The sequence below is a fragment of the Topomyia yanbarensis genome, chromosome 2 (assembly GCF_030247195.1).
Source record: "Topomyia yanbarensis strain Yona2022 chromosome 2, ASM3024719v1, whole genome shotgun sequence".
NCBI lineage: Eukaryota > Metazoa > Arthropoda > Insecta > Diptera > Culicidae > Topomyia > Topomyia yanbarensis.
The window spans coordinates 195,678,883-195,694,112 of NC_080671.1; the positions used below are offsets into that span (position 1 = coordinate 195,678,883).

Genomic DNA, 15,230 nt, shown 5'->3' on the forward strand with positions numbered 1-15,230 from the left:
CTTATAGTGAAATCTACTTTTACATTGAGCTTCCTACTGCCGTATAATAGAGGCGCTGTATTCTCTACCGCTTCTCATTTGTGTGGGAAAAGAATGAGATGTCTGTCTTCATGTTATGTAGTCTTCGCTTTTAATGAGAGTTCGTAAAGTTTAATGAGAGCTTCGCCTTAGAAATTAACAATGCCGGCAACTTTTTCTAGTAACTTTATGTCAATATCCATTGCTGTACTTACATTAAAGGTTCAGTTTCCAACGTTCGAATTCTAGATATACAAAACTAAAAAGCTTTGAAAACTTGTAGTCAATAGAGTGGTTTTAAACCGCAGTTCAGTGGCCATCATTACAAAATGAGCGGATTACAAAAACTCTGAATAAAAAATAAACATCCTTGCCATAATCGAAAAAGAAAATCGTTAATAAAAACTGGAGCAATAATCTTTTCGGCGCCTCTGTTCATTTCTCAAAGTCCATCCGTCCGACATTCGCTGCCGACTCGCATAAGTGGCGCACCTTTCTGTTCGTTAACTGCAACAAAAAAAAACACTCCAAAAATGCAAAATGCATATTCCACTTACCCAAATCGAGCGTCTCAACGTGCAGGAACACCTCGAGGAAGATGAGCACCAGCACGAATTTGTTCCACCAGGTAACGGCGTTGACTAGTACTTCCGGCGAACGGATGACGGCCATTTTTGCATCCACCAGTGTTGACCCGAGTGGTGGCACCGAGCAAGACTGACCCAATTTGCACTTACTGATGAACACTTCCGAATTCGTGACTTTTTTTTCTGCTGACCCGTGCTTGATTCTTGGCTGCTTGGTCGTGTCGATATGTTTGCTGGCTCTAAAGGTTCTGCTCTTCACAGCTGCTGTTACTACTTCTGCCGCTCGGCATGTTTGCTCTCCTTCGAATCGTGGCCTGCAATTGAAGAACGGAAAGAAAGGATGGAAATTTAATTTGTGCCATATGTGAACGTCATGAAACGCGAATGTTTCACGTGGAAAGTTGAATCAGATTTCGCGCGACTCATTACGGCTTCGAATGGGTCTAAATTTAGCAAACGAACCGTCAGCCGTTTAGTATCACACAATTTACAGCCCCGACCGTGCAATTAATATTAATTGAGAACAGACTTTTAGCAAATGGTAAAAGACTTTGAATGAGCTGCGCTGGCTCCAGGTTTGCATTGAATTTTACTACACAAGATGAAAAGTGCCGTAGACGGTCCTGCCAATCTTCATTTTGTGCAGTTAAACACAAAGAACTTTGACGTGACAGAGTTCAAGGCTCCGTTAGTTTCGTTTTATGCGATGTAAAACCAATTCGAATAATTCCAGACACACTTCTGTTGAAGTGCGATACTGTAACAAATGAACCTCCGATGGTCGCTGTAGCTACGCTTTTCCGTATTTAATTACATCGAATAAATGATATCATAAATTTTAATTAAATCCATCTTTACGATGCTTCCGCGCTCTTTTCGGAAAACTTTGCGTTCAGCGACGACCGGATCATTCGTAAGCAAGCACACGTTTTGTTCGGATTCTCCAACTGCACTGCTCGCCGGACTCCGTCATGGGTTGGCCATGCTTCAAAAGGTGCGGCTGCATCAGTTTGATTTCGGAAAAGTTCAAAGTAGTAGGCCAATAATTTCCACTCGCAGTATAGTAGGTGACGGCATTATTTGCTGCCCTGACTTGTTCGCAGGTATGTAGCCAGAATGCCGAAATTGTTCGAGAATAAATTAAAGAAAAAACATGTATATCAGCGGCTGTTAACAAACTTGCATTTCGTTTGGTTTGAACAAATTGAAGAGAAAATTTTAAAGAACATTGCTATTTTCCGTAGAGCACTAAGGCCGATGACATGCTTACGCGATTTGCGAAGCGGTAGCGGTAAGCGAAGCGAATGCGTTTGACCTATCTCTTTGGTGCGTGCATGTAGAACGCGTAATACTGTCATATTAAAAGCGGGGCGAACGCGGAAAAACACTATGTAAAGTGATCAGACGCGTCCGCAAACGCTTCGCTTTTCGCTTCAGATTGTCATCGGCCTAATAGTGCTTTCTGCTTCTGCCCGAGTCAGTCCGAAGCAAACGACAAAAGCACTTTTATATTGTGTACCTTGTCTGAAGAACAAATCTGTCTGTGATCTGTCGAGATGAGTGGGACGCAGAAGTAGGAAGTAGTACTCCGGTCAATTACAGTGGTTAATGACTTCCAGTTTTTTCGCGACCGGAAATAAATTTCAATCCATAGTCTCTTATGCTATTATCTGAACCACAAATGTTTATCATTTCTTGGCGCGCAAATTCGTTAGTTGGGGTGTTTGTAAATTGGGTGTTCGCTAATTGGATCGTGCCCCAACTAAAAAGCAACTTGGTGTCAAAATATTAAAAAAAAAAAGCAAAAAGGAGCAAACAACATCATAACATACTGAAAGTACTAGCTTTTTACTTTCATATAGTGGCCCGATTGTTAGTCGACGCGATTCTCCCCGAGTGTTATGATCAATACAACATGCCATCGCAGTGGTATAAAATGAAATATTCAAGCGCATTGCGATAAACAGCTCCATGTTTTTATGGTAAATTGCATAGATTTGCCTTTCAAAAATCGAAGTGTAGATTTGAATGTGTTTAATAATGTCGATAATTTCAGTATAAATTAGATAAATAAATTTATTTTTAATAATGGTTTTCTCCGTCATCTTCAAAGCTTTCTTCTTCCGCCAGATGAGCTTTGGTGTAACCCCGAGCTTCAGTCACGACAGGATCCACATTGTGAACAGGTGACGTTTATCAAGCTCCATTATAAATGTAACGAAAGACAGTAACAAACCTTCTCGTGGGATTTCCATCTTTTTTCAAGCTTACCAGTATCCACTGATTGTTTAAATTTCACTTGACACACTTCTTGAACGCACGATATGCTACGTTTCGTACTTTGATCTTGATTGTGGTCAAAGTTCCCTTTTCCTTTTTAGGGAATTGATGAATATGTTTTATGCAATTTACTATGAAAATATGAAGCTGTTTATCGTAGTGCGCTTGAACATTTATTTTAAACCACTGCGAGGGGATATTGTTTTGAACATAACACTCGGGGAGAATCGCGTCGACTGACAATCGGGCCACTATATGAAAGTAAAAAGCTAGTACTTTCAGTATGTTATGATGTTGTTTGCTCCTTTTTGCTCCTTAACGAATTATTTAAGGTGGAAGCTACCCCAAAAATATCGTAAAATTGAGAATATCTTTTTAAATTCAACAGATAGGAAAAAATTATGTTCGGCAAAAATATGTGTTTTGATACCGCAAACAACTTTGTGGAAGATTGCAAGAAGATAGGAGAATGTCTAAAAAAGTTATTATGAAAAAACTAATTTTAAGGGGTCTTCTATATAATATGTTCCATAACTTGTAAACTATTAAAGATAGCTATATAGTGTCTTCGGCAATTTGTTTTGTAGTAACATTTGCTACAACTTTACTGAAGACACAAAGTCTTTATCTGAATTAGTTCGGAAAATAAATTTCATATATCACTTATAGGTGAATTAATCGCTGAACGGTATACTTCTGTGGATGTGAAATCATAAGAACAACAACTTCTCTGAACAAACTATACTTCTAAAGATAACGGTTTAGACGCTATTAATTTTGAGCACGAAAACGTTTAAAAACACTGTGCCATGTAAGTTTCAAAACGACGCGACCTTACAGCGAAAAGGAATCAATAGGTAATCACGGATAGCGACTAAAACGTTTCGACTGGTTGATTTTTAACATTTCGACTAAATGCTTTCAGGGGTGGGTGTAGCGTAGTTGGTAAATCGATTGCCTTGTACGCAGCGCACCTGGGTTCGAGTCCCGACCCCGCACATAGGGTTAGAAATTTTTCAAAAGAGATTTTTCTAACCAAAAGAGGCGAAGGTTAAAACCTCTATAATCGAAATAAAAAAAATGTTTTCAGTATGCGACACTCTCCCGTTTTACGTTTCTTACAAAAGAAATGTGTGGGATTCGCTCACACTTTGAAAACATTTTCCAAGGCCCGGAGGGCCGTGTCTCATATACCAATTGACTCAGCTCGATAAATTGGGACAATGTCTGAATGTGTGTGTATGTATGTAAATGCACTAATATCACGTAATTATCTCAGCAACCGCTAAACCGATCTTAACGAAATTAGTTTCTCATGAAAGGCCTAAAGTTGTCATTTGACATTATTATTTTTGTTTTTCGATATGTTGTTTACGTTCTGAGATATGGATGATTTTGTCAAAACACAAAGGGCTTAAAGCAAATAATTTTCGAAAAAAGCAATGTAGTCGTGTACACATAATTAGAAACCTTGTAAAAATACCTTTCGAGCAAGCTATAGATTGTCAAAATCCGTTCACGAGCGGCGGAGATATTAAACATTGAATTTAATTTTTATGCCTTGCTTACCAATTTTCACTAACTAAAAATGAGACCTTTATATACAGAGTATTGTTTCACTGGTGTTTTAGGGGCAAAACTTAGCCGATTTTGAATATCCGGGTATGAAAACACATCTACGTGATTCAAGGAATTCGAATCCGAAAACATGTTGTGAATTCACCTAATAAAGTATTAACTATTACTCAAAAATTAATACGTAAGTCACTCCAAAGACATTGATTATGTGTAAATTCACTTAAAAGTGAAAATTTGTCCAGAGTTGATGTATTTACCCGGTGGATTAATAAGCATTGCGTTCAGTCGTAAGATAGACGTTGGATGGTGTAGTAATCCACCTAGTAGCGAGAAAATAGATTTCTAATATAATTCATCTTCATATTATACTCGTAGCATAACCGAGAGCAACTGTATATTTGAATAACTAAATTCTAGTGGAAATTTATGTTCTTTTGCTAGAATTATGTTATACTAATTATGGCGCCAGTTGTATTATGTATAATGTATAATAAAGATGTAAATAATCAGCCCTGCATAAAAAAATAATGTCACAGCACTAATCATCATTTACCATTCTTCATTTGTAGAATTAAAATTAAGAACATCTGTTTTGGGTTGATATTATTAAAAATGTATTTTTATTGCATTGGAATACACTTTTATGAAAAATAACGGATCAAATTGCAAAACTATGCGCAAATTAGATCCGGGAAAAATGGCGCCCAAAGACCCGGTGGGGCATTGGATACTTCAATAGACGTTTCGTTTGAGTGCTCCGTATTCTACACGTAAATTAGCGAGGATTACAATCAAAGTTTATGCATTGGACAGATAGTTGATCTCACTGAATTTATGTTATACATTCTACTGTGTAATTACAACTAACACTGAGTTGTACTGAAAACCCCAATATAAATTTTTCATGATCAATTAGACATACTTATTTGCAAAAAAAAGATTTGTAATTTCAAGAATGCTCGTATCTCAAAAGCAGTCCAAGAACACTTTCAATGACCACTGGCTTTTTTGTGAATTCATATACTTATTCTGGTAGTTTGAATCATTTCTTTGTCATGGTATTGTTTTGTATTGGACTCATAGACCCATATCTTCAGAACGATAATAACGAATGAAACAATTCGCAAGTGATAAGGATGGGTGGTAAAATACTGCATTGTAATCGACTGAATGTACGGTTTTTTTGCCATAGACAATAATTTAGGGTTCAACTGAGAAAGCTTGGAAAGCGGCCATCTTGGAGAACGAAAAAAGCAGTTTTTTCCCCGTTGGGAAAATCTTTCTAAAAATGAATCAATGTATTCGGGGCATTGGTGATTGATTTTCATGAAGATTTTTCCAACGGTGTGGTAAGAAACTGCTTTTTTTCGTTTTCCAAAATGGCCGCTTTCCAAGCTTTGTCAGTTGAACCTTAATTGCCAACATATCATAGACACTTGACACTCTTTTCTATATACTTCAATGCAAATGAATACTATTTACAGGTGGCATTATCTTAGTTTACTATTTCTAATTACGCGTTAAAATACTGGACCTAGAAATTCTATTTTGCACCAAAATCATTTTTGGATATGTGTGACCAAAAAGATATCCTTTAATTACAGGACAAACTTCTAGATTTCCTGTTGACTAATTAAGGCCCGTCAAAAAAGTAGAAAAACCAGATAATCTTAAAACGCCGTGAAGAAAAGAAGAACGAAAACGTGCTCTTTGCAATGGAACTTTCACAAAACATTCCAAAATGTTCTGAAAAAATGGTTTTCGAATTCGTGAACTTCGTTTTATTCATTTTCTTCATTTAAATAACTTTCTTTAAATTTTATTCCAAATGCTCATTTTTTCGAGTTCATTTATTTCGTGGATTATATTCATTTAGTTTATTTTTTTCATTTGAAATATTTGACTTATTTTAAATATATGATCATTTCATTTTATTGATTTTTTTCATGTAGCATTCTTTATATTTATTTTGCTTATTTGACCTCATTTTATCTATTGCATTCATTTCATTCTCTGTATGCATTCTGATCAGTTTTTTATCTCAGCCATCTTATCCGTATCATTCATTTAACTTATTTTATTCACTTTTTTCATGTTATGCAATTTTATATTACTTTTCCGGTTCACTCATTTCATTCATTTTAATAATTTGACTAATTCTGTTCAGTCATTCATTTTATCTAGAACATTATCTAGGCACAATTTAATTTATTCTATTAATTCTATTTCTTTTTAATATCGCTGATTTTTTTGTTATAATCATTTTATTGTTTAAAAACAAACAAAATGAAAAATATAATAAAATGTATAGAAAGAAAACCTTTTTATTCATTTTATCACTTTCTTCATTTTGTTTATTTTATTCATTCTATTCATTTTATTGCTTTCATCAACCATTTGCTTACCCTGTTGTTTATGTACAACAACGTTTTCAAACAGCTATAATATAATATATTATAAAACTAATAATTGTGACTATCACCGTTTATTTGAGCGCTAAAAGTTACAAGAAATATCAGTAGAACTGAAGTTATTGCAATTGTTCTGATTGGATTCCACTGGAGCAGTGCTGTCAGAGATATTTTAACTATCTGTCAAAAATTATAGTTTGATATATCTTCGTTGTCTTCAAATATGTTTGAAAACTGATAAATCTTATCAATTTAGACTGCCTTTGGCTACCTTTTCTGCCTAATCGAACCGTTGAAAACTTTGCAGGAGATGTGTATTAAGGTTTGGTATGTAAAATTTGAGCAGCTTCCAACACTGCTAAAGAAGCATCTATCTTGATCAAAACAGTTTTTTCGTGTTTCTTCTTATTACGCTTATTAATTTTAACGGTTGCAGAATGGTATGGTAAATATTTGGTATGAAAGGGTTAATTTTATCCATTTAATTCATATTATTTGTCTTATTAATTCAATTATTTTTGTTTGTTTTGTTTTATTCATATAATTTATTTCATTTATTTTAATCATTTTATTAAATTGTTAATTTTTCCCATATTTCATATATTTTACTCAGTTTCTTCATTATATGTATGGGACCAGCCATAAATGACGTAGCATTATATGGGGGAGGGGGGAGTTTTGTATTTTGTGATGATGTGTGACCACAGGGGGTAGGGGGTCTTGTCATGCTACGTAGCTTTTTAAAGGGGAATAACTATAATCGTTTTTTATTTTATTTTTTAAATTTTGGGGCGACATGGGGGGGGGGTAGAGTTACAGTCAAGCCACGTAATTACCAGTGGGGTATTTAGAAGTTTGTGACGAAATGCTACGATGGGGGAGGGGGGTGTTAAAAATCATTCAAAAATGCTACGTCATTTATGGATGGTCCCTATTCGGTTTATTCAGTTCCGTGTATTATCAAATGACAGTTTGTTAGCTTGAAACAATTTAATTAACTCTCTTAATTTCATAACTTTTTTAATATAGTCTAATTTTCATTTGAGCTAATTTTATTCATTTATTTTGTTATTTTGATTTATATTAATCATTCTATCCATTTTATGAATAACTTTTTTTATTTTTTTGCTTCATAATCATTTTAAATTTTCATTTGTTTTATTATTTTTCTTTAATTTATTCTGTTTATTCGTGCAGGACTCGAAACTTTGCTAATCTTACATCTAGTTGCTCACCAACTTCGCGTGTGTTCGACAAACTAATGAATAGTACAACAGTGATATGTGTAAGAAATGTGTCATCTCACTGATAGGTGGATAAAATCGGTTTTTTGTTCGTTATGACATAAAAAGAAGGATCAGAAATTAGGGAAAAGAGAGAGAAAAAAAAATCAATCAATTCATATTTAATCAAGAACACTCTATTTTTTCTAATCATTCAACACCCAACCCACCCCTGAATCGATTCCTAGGCCTGCCAGGAGCACTTGCACGAAATTTGAAGCAAATCGGACAAGTCTAGCTACCGGACCAATATGCCTGAAGTTTGCATGGGTTTTTTCGACAATTAACATGGAGAAAACCCACTAGCTTGCATTTTCACCGCTAGGTGGCGCAGTATGCACTGTATTATCACTGCAAGTGAAAACAAGAAAGATAATTTAATTGTCTACAACTTTGTCAAAGACTGCTAGTCTATCCAGCTTCGTTAAAAGAAGTTATTGAACTTATAACGATTGATTCCTACGAACTATGCATTTTCTGAAATAATGGTTAAGTTTAGCTTAATAATATGTTCCGAAGAATTATAGTAAATAATACGAGTCATGTTTTGGGTAGAGCATTTTAGTTCAACATGTTACCGCATAGAGGGCGATAACTTTTCAATGGAAAGAGATAGAAATTAAGTGTCTTCTACAGGCATTTTAAAATAATTCTTCCAAACTTCTCGACATGCTATCTCTCTCATATGAAAAGTTAGTGTTGGTGCTCTCTATGCGGTCACAGGTGGAACTAACCGTGTAAATAGCATCAATTTGCAGTCCGTCAGTGAATCCATCGAATACATACTTTGTAAATGAGAGCAGTTTGATCATTGTCGATCGTTTAGGCATAAAATGTTGGTCGTCTGCGATGTAGTGAAAGAAAATAAGGTCCAAAACAACCAGCTCGAATTGTTTAGATATCGCAACTTCTTCAATAATTATCGATGTTCGATTTGTTTCCCTTTTTATGGACCGGAATCATATGAGTCGCTTTTCAACAAGTAGGAAATATTCCAGTAGCGAGAGATAGCTCGAAGACTCGTTGAAGGGGTTCAAGAAGTCCGCTGATGAACTTTTTGACAAAAATCGAGGATACACCATCTGGATCCATAGAACTAGGTACTCTCAGTTGGGAGTTTGCTGCAAGAATAGCAGCATTATCGACGCAAATTCATTGGTTCGTCCTTGAACTTGAGCTTATGCGACCACCCTTGGCTGCTACTCCGTTATCGATCTGGTCCATCAGCTAGTCACAAAGAATCACTAGATAATTATGCTTGGGAGGAGCGAAACATTTCTCAATGTGCAACTCCTGGTAATTCTAAAGTGTTCATTGATCAATACCGGCGCCGGCGAGGCCCGAACGTAGATCGCGGAAGGAAAGAGAAGAAATGTTAGTCCGATACTTGCTTTTGCTAGAGGCCGTATATACTACTGCGCACTCCATAAGTATCAAGGGAGAAGGATATTTGTTAGTAAGTATTGCCAAAGACCGACACCAGATAGGTGACTCTCCACTATCTGGTCCAGAAATGGACCCATCAACTCATGGACCGGGGAACTAGGGCTTTACTTCCCTTCTGAAGAAGACGTGACCATAGATTTTTTCACCTCAGAAAAATCTTAACAACCTCGGCTGGGATTGAACCCAGACTAATTGGGATGGGCGGCGGTCACGCTTACCGCTCAACCTCCGGCACCGTCACAAATTTGGTTGATGGTTCGTGCTAAAGAAAAAGTGAGATTCGCAGCAGCGACGACTTCCTGTGGTGGAAAGTGCTCGTCGGAAAAAACGCTTGAAAATTTGTCGGAGAACGGTTGACAAATTTTCTTAGGTCAGTGCATAAAACTCCGTTTAATGACATACAAGATGGTAACCCAGATTCTTTTTGCTGCTCATTCACATGCTTACAGAACGACTCAGGTTAAGGTTTCAGTTGACGTTCGACCTGCGGTGGTCTGGAAAATGCTCGTTTACTTTGCTATTTATTTGAGAGTAGTGGTTTCGTCTTATATTTCGAGAATCTTTTAAATGTGTTTGATTGGCAGTTTTTAATCGCCTTAGGGGAGTTGATTGCCAGGGTGGCGCTAATTGTTCGTTCTAGTACAAGGATAGGATACGGAGGAAATATGTACAGCGATCAGGTTGGAATCGCCAATTCTAGCAGGTGGGGAATAGACGACAAACAGGAACAGCGAGCGATCGGCAAGTTTCACAAAGAACCACACTTGCTCGGAGCTCGTCGACCGGTAATTGTTGATCAATCGGGCTTTTATGCTATGGCAAACAGCGATTAGCACACCACCACCCGACGTTGTGGCTTTTGATGGCGTTGCGGACTTCGATTTTATACACCCAAAACGCGAACTGCATGATTTACATGCGAATAAGCATGATTCTAATGAGAATTTTGCATTGTAACTGGTATAATGCATATAAAGTGATATTGGTCCGGGACAAAAATGCATTAAGGCGATTACACCACAGAAACTTACACAAACCCACAGTTTGGAATGTATTAGTGAAATTAACGATATCGGAGTATTAGTATTAAAATGACTCCGCACTAATACACATGTAAAGGACATCTCCACTCGGATACATGTGCGCTCTGAAAATACTAATACACGCTCAAGGACCAGTTTCCATTTCGTCTTTCTACTGATCACATGCTGCATATTGGAGAAAATAGTTTATAGCATCATTGGTGGGGTGTGGGTGATGATTTTGTTTTGATAATATGTTGAGCTTTCGGCGTTCTCTAAACCCTGAATTTACCAGCGATATGCGTGTTCTAGCCACTAGATAGGTTCATAAATAATGATTATTGATTATTTAAGCGCACTATTGGCTCTCAAACGTGAAACTTTTTCGCTCGATGCGCCAACTGGATTTCATTTTCGGTACTAGTCAAATGATGATGAAAACATTTTCTTGCATTGATGGTATAGAATGGTTGTTCTATTTTAATTGTTTTAAAATAAATATCACATAGTTTCACAAAAAGCTTGATTACAGGTGATAAGAAAACACTCGTTCTTTCGTTTGACACCAAAACATTCAGTTGAACTCAATATTTTATTACGAATTATTGAGATCCGGAATTATTTTTGTATTGTTGAGGTTAGGTTGGTTGTTTTAGATATGGAAAATGTTTATCTAGAAATTGGACTTATCAGTGGATAACCTCGACTACCAACAACTACACTCTGTAATCCAGTGATTTTTGCCCACCTTCGTGTTTTTTTTTATCGAAATTTCAATCTCTGAATTTCATTTTAGTATAGATTGAAACCGGAAGAACAAATGTGAGTGAAGTAACAAGAAATTTACCATCTGGATATTTTTCAGAGGTAGGAAATATATTTTCTTCACCAATATTACTTTTCATTAGAAGAAATAACGTTTAGTTATAATATTGATTGAATTTAAAAAAATCAGAATTTACTTTCCAATGCGTTTTGACAGATGAAAATAAAAACATCATCATTGAACTTCCGTGCCCTCTGGCGCTCGACATCTAGCGTTAGATCACGAATACGCAGGAGAAAGTTACCTATATGGGAACATTGGGTTAACAAGTTAATGCAACATTTGTCGGATAGAAGCCGTCCGCCAATAATTTCTGGCATTCCTCATATCAACAGTACTTTCAGGTGATATCATATCAGTATTTCGCAGTAAAAGTATCTAAATTTAAAATATCATAAACTATAAGGGCAGTGATGACATGGTTTTGCACTTTTGAGCAGCAGTGGTAGTTAGTATTATTTCCCTAACATGCGAATCCAGCGCACATCATCGCCCTGGGCAACGATCATCGCAAATCAATCTGAGCACAAATCATTTTCTTCCACTCTTCTCTGAAGCACGGAATGAGAGAGCGATGACTTTACTGCAAAAACCATTCGCTATGGGAAAATAACAACGCGTATAGCACACACTCTCGTGACCGTAAACTGTTCACGCGTTTAGTGTGGTTGGAATTGAGCTGTTCGCAGACAAAACAGCGTAACTGTGTATGAAGACAGAAGTTCTTACAAATACCACAGAGGTATTCATGTATAGAATACACCACCTTTTTGGCAGACTCAGCAATCAAAACCAACTAATACTTTTACATGCGGGCAGATAATACGGTAGCGTGTATTTTCAATCAATTTATTTCATCTTGAATCAAGCGGTGTTGGTATAATGCCGTAGCTATGCTTGGTCTACAATGCGAAGAAAGCATGATTCTAATTCGGAATATGCACGAAAGGATGTAATGCCTTTTTTGCATTGGGACATTGTTTTGGGTGTACTATTTCTGTTCATGGAGATAGGCTTGACTTAAGTTTCGCCCTTCATCCCGGTAGAAAATAATTGGAAGAGCTGCGAATAAAGTTTAGTGTGACGGGGTTTTTGGATGACATTTGTTTGAATGTCATTCTGATTTGATATCTTCTGTAGCTTATATACGCGTAGTCCAGAAGAGCTTGCATTTTCTAGCAGTATAAGTGATTCTCCTATTCAGTTAGCTCTTGAATACTTTGAACTCTCGATTCCATTGTTGTAACTAGAGTAAATTTTAACGTGTAAATAAATAATAAAAGCCAGATTTAGTGACTATCTCAAGTCATCAGAATTAATACATATATTCATTACTTTTAAGCCCCTCCCGGGACAAAATCCTAGCTACGCGTCCACTTGTTCTGTATTACACACCACGATTGAACAAAATTAGAAGTGATCATTTATGTTTTTTCCACTAAGCGTGCCTTGGATTTTAGTCATATCTGAAACTAAGAAGTCCTTTGTCTATACTAGGTTCAGTGAGTATGGACTGTAGATGAAACTATTTCGGTAGAGCACAGACTTTGCCGTATGGTATCCGGCGTGCTGAAATCTCTCAAAGTTTTTCAGCAAAGAATCGACCACCTGGGTATCTATTCGTATGTCGAAAGAGGCAACTAACAACAGATGTGGTTGTGGTCTACTAGGAGGTTGATAACAGTCTATTATTTTTCTTCGGACAAAACCAGCCTAAAGGCCGCGTGGTATCCGGCAGGTTGAAGAACCTCAGCCAATAATGAATCCACTGGGTTCCTGCTCCCATGTCGTAAGAGGCGGCTGAAAACAAGAGTCCTCAAGTCGAGGTGATTCTCCGTACCGAGGATTGGATGAAATAACTGCAGATACTCAATAGAGTAAATCGCCCAACATTTGCACGATCTGGCAAAAAAGAAATGTTTGATGTAACTCTCTGCTCTGACGGTATTAGGCATGAGTTGGCAAATTGGCTCGTACCAAATGAGCTCGAAATCGTTAAATCGTAGATGCGTGTAAATCATTTCCACTCTTTTTCGGATTTTCAGTGAATCTAAACTTGAGTAACTTTCCACAACATCAGGTTTGAATACTGCAGGTGCGTACTCCTTCTAATCGCTTAAAATGGACAATACTTTTGATAAAAATCAAAGAAAAAAGCACTCAAAGGTGCTCTGTCGAACAATTATTCAGTTCATTGTATAGAGTCTTCGAGTCTCAACACTTATCGACAGCAAGCAACGTTGGAGAAAGGTCACTTTTCGGTTGCGCTGAAGAAAGATCAAAAGGATGAGAAAATATCTTCACGGGTATCTCTTTTCAATCTCTTCTAACTCTTTCATCCCCAGTTTCAGTCGGTTTGGCATAAGGTATGGTATTGTTTGGTTCTCTCGGGATCAAGGATAAACCTGTATCTGACTGAAACATAAATTGGAGGAGACAAAACCAATTACCAGTATAATCAATTTGATGAGGTCTTTAACAAAAGGCAACCAGAATTGTTTCTCGTTCAAAATATTCTTCCAATCTTCAGAAACGTTTTAATTGAGCTTGCTCATCTGTCAACAAATCATTATTCATTTCATAAATCAACCTCTTCATATCAATTGGGAATTCAATCTGCAAACAACGTTGCAAAAATATCACTTTCCATCCGAATCGTGATTAAATCTTGCCTTACGGCACCTTCATTCAAACATCAAATAATCACCTCATAAGTCACAAAGCACAACAAGCAAGGTGCACAAGTGGCTGGCAATTTGTACGATTTATGGCTGCTTCCAACGGTGACAAAGTGCCATCGGCTATTCCCATCGACTTGTTACCTCCTATTTTGCATTCTACAAACGTAAAAATTTAATAAACATTCCGTGAGCGATACAAATTTAAGCTCGAATCTCACCGAATCGAAAAAGCAAATCACGTACACATCGATATTGATTTTGTCGCCGCTTCCTTTGCTCGCCTGTTTATAAGCAGTGAAGAATTCGTACCTACTTCGCTCTTTTGCACGCTTGCACACGAGTCAGAATGCAAATATTACGAGAGTAAAAAAACTCCGATATACCTACCTGATAGTGAAACAAGCTAAAAGCGCACTCCTTCTTCGTTTCTGTGAGGTGAGGATAAACATAATTATGATGATCATGACGACGACGGAACGGACGGTGACGAATCCCGTAAATTAAACTCGCAATTTTCGGCTCTTGCTTGCCACTTTTCAGAATTAGCCTAACGGCGAGGGTCGGGGTGGGGGCACGAAAATTGACTACGGAAAATGAATTCAAAATCGAGTCTGCTCCAATGCCGGCACGGCAGCAGACTCCTAGAGATTTAGTCGCTCCAATGGAGGCAAATTGAAATCCGCCGTCGCTGCGACAACGCGAACCGGAAGAGCTGATGAAAGCAAATCATTTCCGTTTGGCACTTTTTACTCGGAAGGATGGGGTGGAAACAGCATGATTTCATTGGATTTTGATTTATTTATGAGTCAACAATTTGCAGTTTCATCGATGTTTACCTCTTCGAGTACAGTTGTAATGAAACCTGTCATCGGGCTTGCCTCACTCCGTTCCTAATAGATGCAGTAGTAGTAGTAGTAGGTGAAGGTCACTAGTGAAAGCTAATCTTACTTCGCCTGATCGCACCTACCACTCCGACTCGATTAGCGTCGTTATGCTGCAAACACCATGCAAACGAGCCGTAACTAATTCGCCCCGACTGGCTTGCTAAACATCAAATGCACCGACGGTCTGTCGCATAGCAAGCGAACAAATAAACTT

At 37.2% G+C, this 15,230-nt stretch overlaps 1 protein-coding gene across 2 annotated transcripts in view; it reads right to left on the reverse strand.

Moving 5' to 3' along the window:
* LOC131682567 (discoidin domain-containing receptor tyrosine kinase B) overlaps positions 1 to 15,230 on the reverse strand; it is an 840,338-nt gene that overhangs the window by 488,189 nt on the left and 336,919 nt on the right. For both annotated transcript variants that reach the window (XM_058964138.1, XM_058964139.1), the window contains exon 2: positions 576 to 919. In XM_058964138.1, the coding sequence (XP_058820121.1) occupies positions 576 to 690 (115 nt within the window). In that variant the 5' untranslated portion in view covers positions 691 to 919. The remainder of the gene's footprint in view (positions 1 to 575; positions 920 to 15,230) is intronic.